Source organism: Equus asinus, chromosome X, assembly GCF_041296235.1.
Source record: "Equus asinus isolate D_3611 breed Donkey chromosome X, EquAss-T2T_v2, whole genome shotgun sequence".
NCBI lineage: Eukaryota > Metazoa > Chordata > Mammalia > Perissodactyla > Equidae > Equus > Equus asinus.
In genome coordinates this window covers 11,652,514-11,673,712 of record NC_091820.1, presented here as the reverse complement: position 1 = coordinate 11,673,712, position 21,199 = coordinate 11,652,514, and the positions used below count along the sequence as shown (strand labels likewise).

General features: G+C 40.2%; 1 protein-coding gene across 6 annotated transcripts in view; it reads left to right on the top strand.

Annotated features, from left to right (window-relative positions):
* Window positions 1-21,199, top strand: part of PIR (pirin) — a 91,275-nt gene that overhangs the window by 52,408 nt on the left and 17,668 nt on the right. For 3 of the 6 annotated variants that reach the window (XM_070501910.1, XM_070501911.1, XM_070501912.1), the window contains exons 6-7: window positions 2,976-3,060; window positions 15,097-15,141. In XM_070501910.1, the coding sequence (XP_070358011.1) occupies window positions 2,976-3,060; window positions 15,097-15,141 (130 nt within the window). The remainder of the gene's footprint in view (window positions 1-2,975; window positions 3,061-15,096; window positions 15,142-21,199) is intronic. The other 3 variants (XM_070501913.1, XM_070501914.1, XM_070501915.1) reach the window with 1 other exon arrangement.

Here is a 21,199-nt window from a genome sequence, read left to right as displayed (position 1 = left end):
GAAGCTGGAGGCAGGAAGAAAAGAGAAAGAGCTAGCCAGGAGGGCAGGATTGATGGCTGAGGTTGAGGGCAAAATAAAGCAAGTTAACTAGCCGCTCCCCACTCACTCCCACAGCACTAGTTGCTCTCCCTTGCCACAGCCACATTCTCTCTTCTCTACAGCTCTATTCTGAGAAATCAGGAGGGAATTAAAAAAAATTAAAACATGGGGGAAAACATTAATTTTCTGACTCGGAATTTCAGAACCAGAAATAGACTTAAACGTCAGTGAGTTCCAACACCAGATTTTCAGATGAGTGAACTAAACCCAGAAGAAGATAAGTGCTTCGTTAGTCAGCAGGAAAAGCAGCGCTAGCATCAAAGACTCCTAGTTTCCAGTTCAAGGTTATTTTTATGACTACGTTCTGGGAGTATTTCTAGGAAAAATTAAAACAAGAGCCTTTTGTGATTAATCTCTTCACTATAGGCAGGGGTACTGCCTCTGCCACTGAGGCAGAAGTTAGGAAAGATGCTTAAACCAAACATGGGTTCTTTTTCTGGAAGAGAGCAAAATATTGCCCAGGAAGAGAAGTTATCTGATATTATGGGAAGCTTACCCTTGATCTTTTTAGAGGTAATTTTAGAAGTCTTCATCAGACAAAACCAGATCCTTTCCAGATGGTCTATTATACAACTAATGATACTGGAGAATCAGACCCTGTGTCCCACGGGTACTGCCCTTGTTTTATGTATGTTTCAAGCTCTTCAGATTGATTGTGAATCTTTGGCCTCAGGTTGCACTTGATGTCACGGGTCTTTCTGGTTTCATTTATGTGTGCACAGGGGAATTTGCTTTTCCAGTCTTTGAAGCTGTATTGATGCAGCTTGATCTTCTAAGCCAAGTAAAACCACCTACCAGACTATTTAAAGCCGGAACCTTCAATACATGAGACATTGATTGGAAAGGGAACAATCCTCTATAGCATTATTTACACTTCTCTATCCAAAAATTTAATGTGCAGACTGATACTTTGACCATACTGAATCACCTGTCCTGAAGAGAGGCATTTTGCTAAATATAGGTAAAGATATTGATGGATGCCCTATATATACTATAAATAAATGCATTATCATACATGGGATTTTCCATTATGAAACATTATTCAATAAATATTTATTGGGGCTGGCCCCGTGGCCGAGTGGTTAAGTTCTCACGCTCCGCTGCAGGCAGCCCAGTGTTTCATTGGTTCGAATCCTGGGCGCGGACATGGCACTGCTCGTCAAACCACGCTGAGGCAGCGTCCCACATGCCATAACTAGAAGGACCCACAACGAAGAATATACAACTGTGTACTGGGGGGCTTTGGGGAGAAAAAGGAAAAAAAATCTTAAGAAAAAAATATGTATTGAGCAACTACTATGTGACAGGCACTGTGGGTTGACCCTAGGTGAAAAAAGCAAAAATATCCATGTCCTCATGGAGTTTACATAATTATTCTCTGCAAAATGATGCCTTTATCAAAGATAATAAATAATTCTGGGCTCTGGATTCTCTCTTTTGGTCTATTTCCATGTGCATGTTTTTAATGAATGTAAACTTTTTATTAAGATAACATATACACAGAAAAGTATACAAATCAAGTGTACAGCTCAGAGAATTTTCACCAAGTGAAGACACCCATGAAACCAGAAACCAGGTCAAGAAACAGAATATTGCCAGGCCCTAAAAGCCCCCTTTTTAACCCTTTCCAGTTATTAACCTTCCCAAGGTAACCAGTTTTCTAACTTCTGACACCCTAGATTAGTTTTGCCTTGTTTTGAACTTTATAGAAATAGAATCACGTGGTATATGGTCTGTGTCTACCTTCATTTGCTCAATATTGTGCTTGTGAGATTCCTCTGAGTTGTTGCATGTATTTGGTTCATTCGTTCTCCTTGCTGTACCGTATTCCATTGTATAAGTATATTGCAATTCATTCAGCCATTCTATCATTAAAGACATTTAGAATATTTCCAGTTTTGGGCTGTTACTGACAGTCTTGCTGTCAAGATTTGTGTACATATCTTTAGGTGAACATTTCTGTTGGGGTACACCTATGAGTTGGAATGCTGGGTCATAGATGATGCATATATTCGTCTGTACTGCATACTACCAAGCAGTTTTCTAAAGTGTTCATACCAAGTTATAGTCCCACCAGCAGTGTATGAAAGTTCCAGTTACTCTACGTCCTTGCCAAATTTGATGCTATGTGCTTTTTCATTTTTGTGTGTATTTTAAGTTTAAAAAAAGCAGAACAGAACCACTGGGGCTTTTTGATAAACAATGAGACATAATAAGGTTTGTAACAACAGTGATAATCCCTTGGATTTTAGTCTATGCCAGGGATTCAGAATGGTATCATATTGAATTACAAACTCTGCTTAACTGTTGATGGAATCAAAGCCACAGTTTACAATACAAAAGCCTGCAAAAGTTTGCCTTTCTTATATTTGGAGTTATGGCTTTTTCAAACCAGCAGTGGTGGACCACCTTTTTTTTCAAGAGGGCCAAGTTAGAACAAATAAAAATATTTACAGGCCACTTTTTTTGAATTTCAAAATGGACGTGGCTTTGCTGAGACCTGGAGAAAAAACATACATTTGGATGTGAGATAACCTAACATATCGAGTGGAAGACTGGAGGTGAGAAAGTTGGAACGACTATTGGCCAATAAACTCTTAATATCAGACTGTATTTGAGAAGTGGCTCTGGGAAGACTGTGGTCATTCCTGAAATGAACTTGTCAACCATATTGTCAAGCTAGGAGGGCTAACTTTTAGACCAAGACTCTTAAGAGAGGGCTGTATTGGCAGCCCATCTCCCCACTTTAACAGCACTTCCCAAGGAAGAATTGTAAATATAATGGGTCCAGGCCCCGGGCCCATCACAGAAGGGCCCCGCTGAAGTAAAGAACCTTATTCTTGGAAAGACGCTTATGGTTTCCTTTTTCTTTTCAGTCCAAGATTTACACTCGCACACCCACCTTATATTTGGACTTCAAATTGGACCAAGGAGCAAAGCATTCCCAGCCTATTCCTAAAGGTATGATGTCTTCTGGGGTTTAGTGATGATTTCAGGGCTAAAAACAAGGGACCGTGTTCTCCGGAATGTGCTTGTTTCTGAATCTCAGCACAAAGTTCTATGAACTTTATGTTTAGTTATGTTTAAAATTAGCAAATGCTGATGAGGACTTTCAAGTTAAGAAAATCAGGAAGAATTCGTAAAATGTTAGGGACGGACCGTCCGAGCTGCTCCCCTCATCATACAGGTGTCAACTTGAAGGTCCAATAGGTTACTTCCTTGTTCAAGGCCACGTAAAGACCTGCTGGACAAGGCAGGACTTTTACCATGTCTCCCGACTTCTGGGCCGCTAGTGACTCGCAAATTCTGGCCTTATTACTTACGAACAAGTGCATCGTTGACTGAGATACTCGTATCTCTTGATAAAGGCATTGTTGTGGAGGACTTAGCTTTAAATTGACATTTAAGTCCAAAGAATAATTAGAAAACTTCCAAGTATTTAAGACTAATTTTATTTTTTAAAAATGGCTGCACCTCAGGTCATTAGGCATCCTCCCACCCATTATTTTCTTCTTTGGTTTTTTCATTCTGGCTATTTTTAAGTACAGAAAAAAATTTTAAATTAATTCACTTTAACATATGCCTCCCTTTACACATAGCTTTTCTAACAATAAGTGTGAAAACACATATGCTTGCACTTTTAGTGCAGTGCTTTTTTTACTTTTGAGTTTGCCTCCCTCTGATCCCTTTCCCTCCCTTATGCACCCATAGCAATGCCCTCCCTCTGTATCCCAGATCCAGGATGAATCCCAGTTATATCCTTGAAGTAGACCTTGCTGTATTTTCTCCATACTCACTTTTCTGCACTGACATCTATGTGCATGTAAATATACACATATACAGGGTTATTTTGTCATTGTTTTACTAAAACAGAATCATATTAGAAATACACTTTTGCCTCTTGCTTTTTTGACTGAGCAATATCTCCTGGAACTCCCACCCCATCTACTTGTCTTGTTCTCTTTGATGGCGGCATTCTGTGCCTTGGGTTGTCTACAATGCATTTAGCTATTTCCTGTCATCAAGCACTGCCTTTGTTCCTAGTGCTTGCCTACTGCACACTGGTCGGCAGTGCACATCCTTGTATACAGGTCCTTCCATATGGGGACTTATTTTGATGTGACGGGTTTCTAGGATGGTCACAAAGTATATGCAAGTTTCATTTTAAAAGGCATTGTCAGATTGCAGTCCGAAAAGACAGTCACGCTTTCCGTCAGCAGTGTATGAGAGTACCAGTTTCTCCATGTCCCCACCAATGCTGTGTATGGTTCCTGTTCTTTTATATTATTTTGTCACTATGAATTTTAGACCTGAGATTGGTTTTCAAAAGCATTTTTGGACGGATACAAAAGCAAGTAGCTTAGAAATGCATGTTTATCATTGAGTCACTGTGAAGCTGCTTGAAACAGGTTTTATAAACCCAGCTGTGAAGCAGAAGAACCAATCTTTTCCAATATGTCACTTCCAGTTATAGTCTGTTCTCTCTCTCTCTCTCTTTCCTTCTCTTATACACACACACACATATGCATACTCACTCTCTCATCCATGCTTGAGTTGCGTTGGGTGACCAATCCAAAGTTTTAGCCTTCCCTGTCCAGTGCTAGAGAAATAATTAATTTAAGTATGACAAAGGACTTATTATTCACGGATTTGATAGTTCTGGCTGCCTGTCATCAGACATATTGACTGGTAAAATTACGTGTATAAATTTTATTTTCAAGTTAAGGTCACCCTTTGTCTATTTTTTTATACCACCTTTCCAGGTCCAATTCCATTATAAAATCCAAGAACTGTCTAAATTCACTTTATTTAAGTGCTTTGCTGCAGCAAATATTCCTTGAACTGTGTGGGTTATTGGCTGGGTCCTGGGCATGTTTTGTTTATAATACTTTGATTGTTTTGTTACGGTAAAGGGATTTGACATGGATGTCTGGGTTATGTTTGGCTTGTGGCATAAGCTTTGCAATCTAACTAATTTACTGTTGACTTTGTTGTATCATTACCAAACTAAAGGGTTAGAAATAGAGGCAGACACTGCTACCATCCCATTGATGATACCAGGAAATGCATCTTTTCCAAGGGACTTCCAGTTAAGGGAGACTGGAAACATTCTCATGAACCAGAATAGGTTTTATCTGAACTTATTCCCATAAATAGTATTGGGATCGATTTTTACCGTCTCTTTATTTCCTTCAGGCAAGGCATGTTTCTGTGGAGTTGTGCTAATCTTGCAGAAAACAGATGTTTCATGCAGTGATGATTTGGAAGGCAGCTGATATCAGGAATTGAGCTGGATGGTGCATCACTTACAAAGAATCCGATTTATTGAGTCTCTGACAGTACCAGATGCCTTTCACATTGGCCACACATTTTTCATGTTAGCTCTTGGCTAAAGGAAGTAGTTGTTGTTTTGCAGTGACTTTTGCCATCTCTTGCAAAGCAACCTGATTTTCCCTGCTGTAAGCTGATATACAGATAACACTGTTTGTTATCATTCATTGAGAAGGACATAAATCTGTATTTCTAGGAAAATATCAATCTTTTCCAAGAAACTTGTGCCTTCTGGTCCTCATGTCCCTTTTGTCTTCTGACTGACTGCATCCCAGTTTGGCCCTCAACAGCCACTCTGTTTATTTTTCCATCTTCCTTCACAGCATCTCTCCTACTAGGTATTTAAAAGCATGATCTGGAATGTTAAAAATGAAGGATTGTTATGGTATGGGAAAATGTAATTTTGTTAAGCCTTTTTTGCTTCCCTCAACTTTTAACTTTTCTTTACAGTATATGTACATCAATCAACAAAATTTCTTTAGAGAACATATAGCCTACTCTTCTCTGGTAAGCAGAATAGTGGCCCCACAAAGATGTCCACGCCCTAATCACTGGAACCTGTGACTATGTCACCATACATGGTAAAGAGGAGGTTGCAGATGTGATTAAGTTAACCATCTGGAGATGGGGAAAGTGCCCTGAATAATCCAGGTGGGCCCAGTATAAGCACAAGGAGCTGTAGAAATGAAAAAGGAGACAGGAGTCAGAGAATATGAGATGTGACAATAGAAGCAGAGCTCACAGTGATGTAATTGGTGGTTTTGAGAATGGAAGGTGACCACAAGGCAAGAAATAAGAGCAGCCCCTAGAATCTGGAAAAGTCAGGGAAACGAATTCTCCTCTAGAGCCCCCAGAAGAAATGCTACCCTGCCTACATCTTGATTTCAGACACTGGAGACTCATTTTTGGACTTCTACCTTCCAGAACTGTGAGATAATAAATTTCGGTGTTTTAAGCCACCAAGTTTGTGGTAATTTGTTACAGCAGCAATAAGAAGCTAATACACCCTCTTAAACATCACTAATATGTTTTTGCCTCCGTGTTTACCTTCCAGGGGAATAAAAAGGAAAGGAGCCACATCAATTATATCTCAATAAAGCTGGAGGAAAAAAGAAATAAATGCTTTATAACACTTTTTGAAAAAATAGATTTTAATCCCTGCATACAGTAGCTACTCAGTAAGTCACATTAGGATATATTTACATAAATCTTATTATATTAGTTATCTATATTGCTGCATAACAAATTACCCCAAAACTTAGTGGCTTAAAACATTGGTTAGCTTACAGTGTCTCACAGTTTATCTGTGTCCTCTGGCTCAGGAACTCTTGCAAGGCTGCAATCGAGGTGTCAGCTGGGGCTGCAGTTATCCCTGGGCTCCCTTGAGAAGGATGCACTTCCAACCTCACACCCATGTGGTTGTTGGCAACATTCAGTTTCTCAAGAGTTCTTGCCTGAAGTCCGCTGTCAGTTCCTTGCCACGTGGGAGTCTCCATAGGGTGGCTTACAACATGGCCACTGGCTTCATCAGAGCCAACAAGTGAGTGAGCAAAAGAGGATCAGCAAGATGGAAGCCAGAATCTCTATGTGACCTAATCTCAAAAGTGACATCCCACCACTTTTGCCTTATTCTGCTGGTTAGAACCAAGTCACTAGGTGCAGCCCATACTCAGAGAAGAAAGGCTGTACAGGGCATGAATACCACGAGGCAGAGGGAGTCTCAGAGTCGACTTGCCAAGCTTATGATCTTGGTTCAAAGTGCCACACATTTTGCCATATGGTCAATGAGTCAAAAATGAAGTAGTGACTTTTTTCTCTTGCCTGTGATTTTCTTTATTTCTGGAGAATACATGGTGAGTTCTCCTTAGAGTTCCTGCCTAAATGTCTTTTCATAGTCATTATCTACTTTTTAAAGGAGAATGCCCCAAACATGAATGATTCACGTGGAATTTTAGATTTTCAGGTGTTCTCATAGAGAAAGCAAAAGCTGGTTTTGTTTACTACACAGAATACATGATTTAATTCATGGGTAGTTTTTGCAAAGCTTTCTAATGTACTAATGTACTACTTACCAGTAGTACATTAGAATATTCAATCATGATTCCCCTCATACTTAGAATATACCCGTAACAGTTATGGATATTAATCAGTAAGTCTTCAGAGCAGTGATGAACATGAACCAGAGCTTGAAATATAAAATTATCCAGTGGGAAGCTTCATGTCATTTTCCTTTGGGTGGGTTGTCTGTCTTTTTCATATTGATTTGTAGGAGCTCTTTATATATTCTGCATTGTCAGTTATTTGTGTTGCAGATATCTTCTCCCTTTTTCCTTGTTTTTCACTCTTCTGTACTATTATATCTCCCTACATTTTAATAAATAAAAGCTCCTTAATTCTATCAGTCTGTTCCTTAATGGTTGGTGCTTGCTGTAGCTTCTTTAATAATCTTTCCCTAATCCAAGATCATGAGAATGTTCTGTTGGAGATGCTTTCTTGTTTTGCCTTTCATATTGATTTATCTACACCTGGAATTGCTTTTCTTGTGTGGTGAGGTACAATTGCATTTTTTAAAATGTGGTTTTGAAAAAGATAGAAAAAAGGGCGAAAATCCATGATGGGAAATATCGTGAACATTTTTGGAAGCTCACACTTCACTGAATCATCCTGTAGTAATAACAATAACCATAGCTAGCATTTATTAAGTGCCTACTGTTTGCCAGAAATGGCTCTAAGAACTTCCTGTGTACTAACACCTGTGAGCCTTATAAGTCCATGAGGTAAGGACTGTGATGATTCCATTGTTCAGATGAGGAAACTGAGATACGAAGAGGTTAAGTAACTTATTCAAGGTCAACTAGCTAGTGAGTGTTGAGGCTGAGCTTCTAACCCACACAGTCTGATTTTCACTGTGACTCTTAACCACTAAGTATCAGGCACAACAATGGACCTTTCGTGACGAATACCCTGTTGGTAGTGCCTTGGGAGTCTTGGGAAAGAAACCCAGGGTTTTGCAGATAGGTTAAAAAAATGACTGTTTTTGAAAATTTTTTAATGAATAATCTCACCAGTTTGAAAATTGTATTATTTTGTCCTAATATATCATCTTTAATAGAGAACAGATGAAATTGCTGGTCAATGTAAGGTAAGAAACTATTCTAAGAATTTAAACACATTTTGATTTTGACAAGGATGTATTTTTTTTCATATTTTACAGGTACTACTTAAAAATCTTTTTCTGTTACAAAGAGCCAGGTGTCTAAATATGCCCTCCAATAATCCTAGGGGTGTTTATAACACTCTCTACTTATTTCAAGTTTCTATTGTTTTCTGAACCTTTATTTAATCCTTAAAGCTCTATATGTTTTAGTTCTTAATTGTCTATAAACTTGGCTTCAATCTAAGTTCAAGTGCCTAAAATACAGTCATGCACCATATAAGGACGTTTTGGTTAATGATAGACCACATATACCATGGTGCTCACGTAAGCTTAGTGCCGTATAGCCTAGGTGTGTAGTAAGCCATACCATCTAGGTTTGTGTAAGTGCACTCTATGATGTTTGCACGATGATGAAATCACCTAATAACACAGTTCTCAGCATGCACCCCCATCTTTAAGCAACGCATGACTGTAGATTCTATTTTACAACCCTAAATATAATTTTATGATTATAACTGCCTGTAAGAATTATTTCCTGAATTTTTCTGAGCAGTTAAAAACCAATTGTGAATACTGTATATTTGAAGAGGAGAAAAAGTCTCAAATAAAAGGTGGTTCAAATAAAACCAAGAAATAATAGTAGCATGTATCATTTTAGTTAAAATGATCACATTGAATGTCTTGTTGGTGGGAAAACGTCAATGTAGGCTTGGTCTCTAAAGGGCAGGATAAGCTTGTAGGAGATTCTAATATATTTTTTTCTTGCTATTTTATTAGCGAGAAGATAGTCAGCAGAGTTTGTCCTCCAGAGGGCTAGGCTCCATTCTGGACACACAGAAGGCTGCCTTCTGAGAGCGTGCATTCTAAAGAGCTGACATTCCTAATACATTTCTCATTCAAAATGTTAAATTTCGTTTATGTCTTAGTTTTTCTGTTAGCCTCTGATGCAATGAATATTCAGTATTATCAGTGTGGACTGAACCGTTGGGGAAGGTTCTCTTGTAGGTTGTAAGTGTTCTTGTTTAAAATATAGAATCTTTAGAGATGGCTCTTCATGTTATATGCCCATGGCTTATAAACACAGATCGTAGTATGATCAGACTGGAATGTTTGAAACACATTCTGACTATATTTTACTCTAGAAAGCTAGTTGTCTCAAGTGTCTTTATCTGTGTATCATTCTATGCAATATTGTCGGGCATTTTATTATTGGTGTTACTCACCAAATTTGGTAAAATGGGCATTCTCCTGTTTTCTTTTGATGAAATTCCCACAAGGTTATCTAATAACCTCTCTCTTTTCCAGATTGCAGTGCTACAAAGTTGACACTTCTCTCTTTCTGTTTCTGTTTGGTTATAAGATGGAGCCTAAATGCTTGTTCTTGGCACACTGAGAGCTCTTATAGTGAGCTGTCAGTAGCTGTATGATCAGAAAGCCCACCTTATGTCACCAATTCTAGACTGCAGTGTTTGCTGGGACACAGACAGCATCCTAACTGCCACAAGGTTCTTGACAGGGACAGCAAGGATCCGTTCTCTACATTTTGGGAAACAGAGACCCTGCTGAGCTTTGCTCAGTGCATAGTGCAGTCCATGAGGAGACCAGTTGGCTTGGACTGGAGAGGGGTGCACTGGGGAGCATGAGGTCATCTCTGTGGTGATGACCCTTCTTTGGCCTGGGTCTCAGCTCATCAGAAGCATAGATAGCAGCCACTGCAACCCTGACCTACATAAGGTCTCAGGAGAGTGGAAAGAGAAGGAAGGGGCAGGAAAGGGAACTGACATTTGGTAAATGCCTGCTAAGTACCAGGCATTGTGTAGATAATGTTAAAAACCTGTAACACACACTCATGCCCATGTACATATATATATGTAGGCACAGATATACAGCGCCACTTGACCATCACAACAGCCCTGTGTTATACATATTATTTCCTTGTTTTACAAACCAGGAGACGGGCTCAAAGAGGTTAGGAGTCTGGTCCTAGATCTGCCTGGGGGTCATTTGTTGATTTTTAAACCTGCACTTTTTGCCTGTAACTGTGTGTGTTCGTTTTATTGCTCTTTTATTGTCCCTTAGTTGGTTTGTTTTCCATGGCACCAAAGGCCTCTGTAAGGTTTGCTGCTGCCCTACCCTTCCTCCTTTCCCCGGAGGGGTTGCTGGGTTGGAATTGACTATGGAGGTGGGACAGGCAGAGAAGGAGCGATACTGGAGAAGAAGTGTAGGACCAGACTGAGAAGAGTCTGTCTGCTAGGGTCAGGGCTGTAGGCTTGTCCTGGGAGACCAGGGAGCCATTGCCAGGTTTTAAGTGGGGCTTCTAGAAAGGTCACATGTGCTGTGTGTAGAAAATGGATGGGATGCAACCAGTTAGGGGACATTTCTCTCACTTATATGATTTCATCTGTAAAAGAAAAGAGATATAAAATAAATATGGCAACATATATGTTCATTATTTCATCCTTTGTGCTCTTATGAATTAAAAATTTAAAATATTGAAAATAAATACAATCTCTTCTCTAAAGTTGAGAGGGAAGGGATTAACAAACACTTTGGTCTAATGATGAGGAAACATTGGACAAACCCAAACTGAGGGGCATTCTACAAAATAACCAGTCTGTACTTTTAATGAAAGAAAAAGACTGAGGAACTGTTTCAGATGAAAGGAGATTAAACATGACAACTAAATGCAGCATGTCAACCCGGATTAGATCCTGGCCTGGAAATTTTTTTCTTTTTGCCATAAAAGACATTACTGAGACAACTGGCACAATTCGAATATCTATACATAGATAATAGTGTTGTATTAATGGTCATAATTTTTTCATTGATACTGTATCAATTTTATAATTTTCATAAGTACACCATGGTTATATAGGAAAATATCCTTGTGTTTAGGAAATACATACTGAGAATTATTTCAAGGTAAAAGGGTATCATGTCTGCCAGTTTACTCTCAAATATTTCAGAAAAAATGATATATATTTCTAGAGAGAAGAATTATAAAGCACGTGTGACAACATGTTACCTTTTGGAGAATCTGGGTGAATGCTGTATGGTAATTCTCTGTAGTATTTTTGTAACTCTTCTATATGTCTGAAATTATTTCAAAATAAAAATTAGAAAACAATTTGGTGGAATGAGGAGGGAGAGGAGAGGACCAGGTGGGTCTGCCTCCTGTCCTAGGAGGCTAGGCCTCAGGTCGATGGGAGCTGCCCGCCCAAGCTGAGCGCAGGGACATCCAGGGAGGGCTCTTAGGAAGCAGCACCGCTTTGGGGTCTGGCAACCAGTGTGACCCAGAGCTTGGAGAGCGGTTCATTCTCTCCTTGGCCCCATTCCCCGCTCTCCTTCCCTCCCCAAAGCTGACCTTTGTCGGGGACTTGGTGTGTTACCAGACCGTATTTTTCTACTTCCTTTACACATACATGTGTAAGGAGTAGTTGTAAAGTTCATTGAAATAATGAACTCAAAGACTGAGGCAGGAGAAAAATGAGCTGGGTTAAGGCAGGAAATGTAGGCCAAGAAAAGCTCTCACTAGGGACATTTGCAAGAATTGGGAACCTCCCTGGAAATGAGAGCAAATGCCGCAGAAAATGATTTACATATTTAAAAGACAAGTTTTACATTTTTTATGCTTGACTAAAGGAGGTCTGACTTAAATGTGTTGCTGATCAAACCTTCCTACAGGACCAGAAGTAAAATGTGACCCCTAGCCCGACTCATTTTCTTTGTCATTGCCCCAGGGAAGGGAAGAACTTCCCAGCTGCAAAGAGCCAGTAGCTTGGAAACCACATTTGTAGAAGAAAGGAAAGTATAGGGTCTGTCACCTCCTGGGCGGGGGTGGGGGGGTATCAATTCCTGGGGCAGGACATAAAAGTGGGAGGAGAGGTGGGGGAAGCTAGAAAGATGAGAAGCACCTGAAAATCTCACAAGAGAGCTCTTTGCTGATGCAATTCTGCTCTTAGCAGAGAAGGAATTCTAATAACATATGATGGTTCTTAAACATATAGTAGGCATTCACACAGTTTGGCTCTTGTTTTGCTGTAGCTTTAAGAAACAATGCTTAATGGAAATTAGTTAATAGAAGTAAGTGCAGATGGACAACATGTTAAAAAGAAGAAAAAAAGGAAATTGCTCCCTGTTCCTATTCCATTCCCTCTAACCCTCTGTGCCTTCCAACCAGTAATATGAATTGTGTTATTCCTGGTAAAGATGGAATCTATATCCTAATAGAAGACTTTTTCACAGCGCAAAAATAGGTGAATGGACTGAATAAATTGACTTGGCCATTCCTTTAAGCAAATGTTTGATCCTTCTGGATTGTGTGAAAAAGATAAAAATGGAAAGAAAACAGACGGAGGCAATTATGTGTGGATTGGTTCTCTGCTTGGAGGGTGAGTAGGAATGAAGCAAAGGGCATGGAAGAGAAATGAGATTAGAACAGTCAGAATAATCCCAGTTAAAAACCCAGTTGAGCAACTGAGAGCCTTGAGGTTCTGTCGCACTTGGAAACCATTAATTTTTTAATGCCTTGCAACCGTGAAGAGGGGATCGGTTATATAAATTAGGACACGTTCTTACAATGGAATGCTTTGCAGTCTTTCCCAAGGATGAGTTATGTCTCTGTTTTGACATGGAAAGGTGTCCAAAACAGAACATTGAGTTTGTTGTAGTTGTTAAGCAAATTTTACGGCACATAAAAGAAAGAAGAAACTGAAAGCCCAAATACCAAATTGCTAACAATATTTATCTCAGGGTGAGTATGAAGATTGCAGAAAGTTTTTCAGTTTAGACGACATCACACACTTTTACAGTCTTAAAATATCTTTTAAGTTAATGTGTCTTACTTTTTTGTGATGAGAAAAAAATCAGTAAAGACACTTGCACTTTGAAAAAGAAATTTAAACAATTTTTTTAAAAAGCAATGAAGAAAGGGGTTTTGTTGCAGAGTTTTATTATAAATCAGGCTAAGTAGGACTCAGGAAGCTTCCCACCCATTCAAGGGCAGAGAGAGAAGCGCTCTAGTGGAGCAGCCCATCCAGATGGATAAGACAGGGGGAATCGTGGCTGTGAATTGTTAGCGTGGGTTTTCAGCATCCACCACAAACCTCCCTCCCCAAAGTTGCACAGCTTGAAAACCTGGCTGTGCCTTATTCATCTTCATGTCTCCACCCACAGTGCATGCACATGAGTGGCAAATGTTCACTACATGATAGTAGACTGAGCGAGTGGGTCAATAAGGGAGAAAATGTGTAAGTGAGCTATGAGCAAACAGCCTTACTACCAGAGGCCTTAAACTTGTTCTAGTAAAATCTCAGAGAGGGAAAACTGAAATAGGAGGGTGAAAGAATATCCTTTGGCATCCACCCAAGTGTCTTTGTTTGTTTTTGCCATCTTTCGGATTTTCTTAACCAGACTCAATTTATGTTAAGTTTTATCAGTTATACCTTTTCTTTTGTACCTCTCTTGCATGTTTCAACTCACCTGCCATCACATCCACATCCCTAGAGTATATTTTGTCCTCCATGATCCTTCCACATCTGCCTTTGTTTTGTTTACTCTGTCACCACGTTGACTCGCACACAGACTCCAGTCTGTGCGCTGCCTTTCTGCCCTGCAGTCCCTTCCCAGATCTTCTCTCTTTTCCACGGAAGGCACACAGAATGATGGTCTAATTCCATTTTGAGCTTGTCATTTCTAGGTTCATGTCTCTCAGTGTCACCACAGCATCTTCTGGGCCATAGGTACAACACATAAATACCCATGAAAATCCAGTGCCGGTGCTGAAAGAACAAACGGCAGGTGGTCCATGGTTCTGAGTTCTTGGCCCCACGGGTCCCAGTAGGAATCTGGTGTATGCTGTGTACCCTCTTCACAGAAAAGTGTACACACTTGAAAAATTGTGTGGACAATCCCAGGGAGTGCACAGGCCATCCGAAGCCCATTTATACCCCAAAGATTATGCATCCCTGCATCCCTGCAACTCATGCTCCATTTTAGGATAGATAAAAAGGAATGAGTTCACTGGGTAAAATGTAACTTAGTAAAGAAAAGCATATTTCTAGCATTCTCTTCACACTTAAAACTACCTAGAGGCACAAGAAACTGAAGATTAGCCACACTGGTGTGTGTGTGTCACAGTTGTATTAGCATGATGTTAGAACTGGAAGAAACACTTTATTTGTCAGTACAGCTGTTGGCCTGTAGGTGTATAGCCAAGTGAATTGTACACTCTCTGCTTGGGTGGCTCAAAAACATCTGGGGCCAAGTCATTTAGGTTTATGGGTGTGTATGTGTATGTTTTAAACAGCTCACATTACAGAACTTAAATTTTAAATATGTATCTAAAAGAAAATAAAGGATTTAATCTCCAAATATATCTTTTATATCTGTCATATAAATTTATATATTTGTATTTCATATATAGAGATATTTTTAAAATATATTGTTATATCTTTGTTCCTTTTGGCATTCTGGACACTAACTTTTTAATGTCACTGGTCCCTTTTCAGGGTGGACCAGCTTCATTTATACCATATCTGGAAATGTGTATATTGGTAAGTGATGAGTATGTTGCCTTGGGTTCAATTGCAGTAAAATTTAAACTACAGAAGAAGAGAAAAGGTAAGATGACACCTCTCATGTAATTGAATACTACGCCACCTCCTGTCCGACACCAGCTGTTTCTACATCCTAGTACGTACTGGTATGCCCAGGGCAGGGCACCTCTCAGGTTCCAGCATGTTCAGTGAGGGAAGAGAATATGAACACCAGTCATGACAGCAGACATTTTACTGTGTGCAGCTGTAAGGTCCAGGCACGATTATGTGGGTTGATACCTTGCTGAGATATTGACAGCCTCCATACTGATCAAGGGATAGAGCTCTAAGGGGAGCAGGAATCTATCTCCTAGGAGGTGGAAGGAGGTGAATTTTCAGTCCCAGGTGCCTCTGAGAAATCTCATTGTTGGTTTTCTCTTATTCCAAGGGTGGTATATGTGTCGCTTGTTGAGTCTAGCCTAGAAGGAATGTTGAGACCCAACCAACTCTAATTTTATAGATGAGGAAAGTAAAGTCTAAAGAAAGTTATTTACCTTGCCAGGATGATGCGTCAGTCCATCTGGGACCAGAACCAAGGTCTCCTCAATCCTACTCCCCACGCCCCACCCCATATTCTTTGTATGATGACAAAGCGGGGACCACGCCATCTAACTTGTCTTTTCTAGTCTAAGCCCTTTAGCCAACCCAGCAGGAGAAGAGCCAGCAGTGGCGGGAGAGTGCAGCTTGTAGAGCAGGCTGGCTCCTGCCTGCATCTCCTGCCACCCTCCCCATCCTCCTAGAAGCAGCCTGGGTGCCAGGAAAAGTCTCTCTGTAGGATTGACAGAAAACTGCTGTAGCAGATGCTGTTGGTGCCCTGCCCACACCCCTGGGGCCTTAGCTCCACAGTGCCCATTGACCAACTTCCAACTGCCAGTACTATCTGTGGCTCTTGGCCTGAGGCTTTCTTTGAAACCTGGGAAGGCTGCTCTGCCTGAGTCGGGACAGGAGGAAAGTGCTGGGGAATTCATATTCCCAGAAACTTCCTCACTGCTCAGGTGAGCTAACTCTGAGGCCTGTGTGTGAGGCCTTTTCTTAGAGTTTCCCCATGGGATGTTCATACCCATAATGGGAGTGTACTTGATAACATACCCTTCATCATCTGCCTTTCCTTTCCTAACTTTCCTGATTCCTGGACTGTTGTTTCCTGGGATTGCCTCCCAGATAAACTCCTTGTATGCAAATGTGCCTCTCAGGTTTGGCTTCCAGAAAACCTAAACTACGTGAGCCAGCCTCCCCTCTCTCCTTCCCTGCACCTCATGGACAGTGATGGCGGGGGGCAGGAGGCGGGGAGAGCATTTGACTGCTCCAAGGTGCAGGCCAAAAATCTCGTTCCTGAGACCCTCTGGGGTTGGGTGCTCTCTACCCGCCTCCTGCAGACTAGCCTCCTCAGCAGTGAACTTCCTGGGGCCCTAACATGACCACCTCCTTGGGCAATACACTCCCTGCCCCAGACAGCTGGCTTACTGACAGCATCTGCTCAGGGTTTGAAGGCCACACCTGGAGCTATTTAAAGCATTTTGTGTATTCTCCAAAAGGGGTGTTTGGGGGCCGACCCTGTGGCTGAGTGGTTAAAGTTCCACACACTCCATTTTGGCGGGCTGGGTTCAGGAGTTTGGACCCTAGCGTGGACCTACTCCACTCGTCAGCCATGCTGTGGACGCATCCCACATACAAAATAGAGGAAGAGGGGCTGGCCCCGTGGCCGAGTGGTTAAGTTTGTGCGCTCCGCTGCAGGCAGCCCAGTGTTTCATTGGTTCGAATCCTGGGCGCGGACATGGCACTGCTCATCAAACCACGCTGAGGCAGCATCCCACATGCCACAACTAGAAGGACCCACAACGAAGAATATACAACTATGTACCAGGGGGCTTTGGGGAGAAAAAGGAAAAAAATAAAATCTTTAAAAAAAAAATAGAGGAAGACTGGCACAGATGTTAGCTCAGGGCTAATCTTCCTCAAGCAAAAAAGAAAAAAAAAGAGGAAGGTTGGCAACAAATGTTAGCTCAGGGCAAATCTTCCTCACCAAAATAATAATAATAATAATAATAATAAATAAATAAAAAGGGAGTGTTCAGTTGCTTCAAATCATTCTTCTGGAAAATAATGGTAACCAAGCCCGTGTATTTTGATTTTATACAGTAGAAATTGGCTTAGTTCCTCTTTCACTGAAAGCATTTCAAGTATGAGTCAGAGGCAAAATTCATTTATTTTAGCATTTGAGAAAGAGTGAAAAAATTTAGTAGTAGTATCTCAAGTCTGTGTGCACACACATTAAACTACATTAACTATCTGGAAGAGATGAAGCATCATTTGTTTTTATGATTTTTGAAAATCTTGAGTATCACATGGTACTTTATAAAAATGGAAAGTAAAAACCATTTTTATGGAGGTGGCACCCCTGACTTATGATTTTAAGAGAAACAAAATAATCTGCACAAATGAAAAGTCATAAAGCAAGCACATGAATTCTAAGGTGGTAAGGATACCAGAAATGTTTGTGTAGGAGGCAAAACAGGAGCAGCAAACTTCCTGTAAAAGGACAGATAGCAAATGTTTTCATCGTTGGGGGCCGTACAGTTTCAGTTACAATGACTCGTTCCTGCCCTTGTAGGACAAAAGCAGCCACAGGAAATATGTAAGCAACTGGGGTGGCTGTTCCAATAAAGCTTTATTTATGGCCACTGAAATGTGAATTTCATGTATTTTTCATGTGTCATGAAATACTACTCTTGATTTTTTTCAGCCATTTAAAAATGTAAAAACCTTTCTTAACTTGTGGGCTCTAGAAAAGCTCACATTTGATTTTGGTTTAAATGACGTTGTAGAGAATGAAGGGGAGAAAAATTAACAAAGGATCTTAAAACCTGTTTTAATTAGTAGTTACAGCCTTGTTTCCTGACAGACCTTTAGTCCAAGAATTTAGCAAGTGAAAAGCTCAACAATTTGTGGGATAAGGATGACTTATATAGCCACTTGTTTTTCTCAGGGAGAGGCAGGGTTTTCCTGAGTCATCTCTACTCTCTGGCCTGGTTCCCCCCTCGTGACCATGGGCCACAAGAGCAGAACATCTGGCAGGAAATGGGGTCGCAGTGTGTAGTGCTAGAGTGAACTTGCATCTGTCCAGAGTAAACTGGACCGTGGAGAGAATCCAGTTGGCAGAACTGGCCTCTTGGGACTCTGCTTTAGCCAATGAGTGACAAGCCAGATGACCTCATTAGAATGTTATCTCCTTCCCTTCGTCCTACCCTCCCCCTAATAGAGATGTTAATGAGAAAAACAAAAGGTCAAGAACCAAATCACCAGAGAAAAAGAAATGACAAAGCAGAAATAGCTATTGAATATATACTGACCTATAAAATCTATAGAGAATCCAGAAAATGCTTCCTGACTTTACTGCCTCAATTTTATCTTGCTTATAAAACCAGGGTGGCACCAGCCAGCCACTGATGGCAGGAACTGATAAGCAAGTAATTGTCTTTTTCAAAATGACAGGCACCTCTGCTCTGTTGAAATAGATGTTATAATATATATACTTTGTGTATTGGGCTGGAGTAAATAGATAGCAGTTTCGGTTGAAAAAGTAATCTAGGAGATTCCTTAAAATGGAGATTTAGGAGGACTATTAAACAGTATTAATTGATGCAGGAAGTGCTTAAGGGATGAACATTGGTAGATTTAGTTTGAGTTTAGACAGGTGTAGTTTTGAACATTAGAAAATTCTGGACATTAGCAAGTTGTCTAAGTTAGTCAGGCATTTTAACATTCAAGGTGAGTACGGTGAAGCTGTGTAATTGCCCCCTAATGACACCCTGAAGAAGACAAGGAGTTAAGAGAACTAAAGTGAGATGAGTAGAATTAGCACTTTCTTATTTACAAAAGTATTTATATATTGAGATATTTTGTGCTTTGCCAGATTAATTTTTGATACATTGGGTTTTTTTCAAGCCTTCTAAGCTGACTGTTGGATAGTAGCTTTAAAAATTGTGCAGGGGAGAGAGAGACATCTTTGACAGCGATCTTATACTGAGGCAACAAGTCCTTTGACCAGCCCTCAGCTAAAATCTGTGCAATATATGATTTTAAAAAATCAAAAAAAGGTAAAAATTACATGTTCAGAAAACCAATAGATCCCAAGGATACTAGCCCTGAACCCCTTCCCTGAAGCTGAGATGAAAGTGACGTTGAGCGTTAACATGGAGATCAAAAGGGTAGAAGAGTTTAGATTCTGTATCCTTGAAGCTTGGGACAGTTTATCAGCTTGGATACCAGTCCCTTAGAAGGACCACTAACAAGTATACTGTTGGGGCTTAGAAAATATATTTAGAAAATCTAAAAATGTCTGTCTGTGGTTATTGAAATGACAGCTAACTGGCTTATACAGGTGGTAAATTGTTTCAAACTTATTTAAATAAGTAATTACTCATGCTTAGTTTGTGCTCAACCATTTGCTTCTGGTTCTGGGTAGTATTAAGAAGTTTGACACAGCCCTGGATCTCAATAAAGGTGAGGAAGCACTAGAAGCCCTCCAAATTGACCTCCACTTACCCAAAAATGAATTGGATGAGACAGTGCTCTTCATTGCATGGTGAATACCTTGAGTGAGGTGCCTGAACACCCAGGATGATCATGTGGGGGCCTGGAATTGGCCACCGCAAGATACATCTCTTTGGCATGAGGATTGTTTGGGGCTGGTTACTTTTAATAAAAGCAACTCTGAGGAGCGGAGTTTGCTTGCCCTTTGTTGGGAAACATTTACATTTGTAAGGGAAATCTCCATCTGTAAAGTTGTCTCCCTCTCTGTACCAGGAAGAGGGGGATAACCTTATTTCTAGAAACTCTTAATCAATGCCAAAGGCAAGGACTTAAATCTGCATTTGTTTACTGTACTTGTGTGGTAGTCTCCCATGATCGACTCCCCCTCCGCCCTCAACATCCTCTTTTGTCGTTAGCTGGATATGATATTTAAGGTGGTGGCTTCAGCCATTTTGGCGAGTTGCTCAGCTTGCCTGAGCCTCTCCCATGTATACATGTTATAAAGCTTTGTTTAATTTTCTCCTGCTATTCTGTCTCATGTGAATTTAATTCATTTTCCGGCCAGAAGAACCCAGAGAGGGTAGAGGAAATAGCTACCTCCCCTACAGTCAGCTCTCTTGGTCTACCTGCCCATTGCTATTCCCTACAACAGAATTGAAGTGGACTTAAAGGCAGTTGTGATTGCTCTCAAATCTGTTTATACCAGTTGCACCAATACTTGTATTATGCAATTTAATTAAATAATATGTAAATGAATGATGTAAGTGTGAAAAGAGAGTTGGTATTTCTAGAACAACTAAGTCAAATGCTTTGTAAACATGAGTTGCTAAAGAAAAGCCTTGAATTAGTATGGGAGAAATTAGAATAAAAGATTGATGGGAACTAATAATCTAGAAGGATTTCAGTGGTGCATTATGCATATGCTTTACAAAGAAAGACAGTGCTTCACAATCCTAAGAAAAAAGAACAAAGCAGGAGGCATCTCAATCCCTGACTTCAAAATACACTACAAAGCTATAGTAATCAAAGCATCATGGTATTGTTGGTACAAAAACAGACACACAGATCAATGGAACAGTATTGAAAGCCCAGAAATAAAACCACACATCCACGGACAGCTAATCTTTGACAAAGGGGCTAAGAACATACAATGGAGAAAGGAAAGTCTTTAGTAAATGGTGTTGGGAAAACTGGACAGCCACATGAGAAAGAATGAAAGTATACCATTATCTTTTGCCATACATAAAAATTAACAAAATAGGATTAAAGACTTGAAGGTAAGATGTGAAATCATAAAACTCCTAGAAGAAAATATAGGCAGTACACTCTTCGACATCGGTCTTAGAAGGATCTTTTCAGATACCATGTCTACTCGGACAGGAGAAACAAAAGAAGAAATAAACAAATGGGACTTCATCACCCTAAAGAGCTTCTGCAAGACAAAGGAAACCAGGAACAAAACAAGACAACCCACCAACTGGGA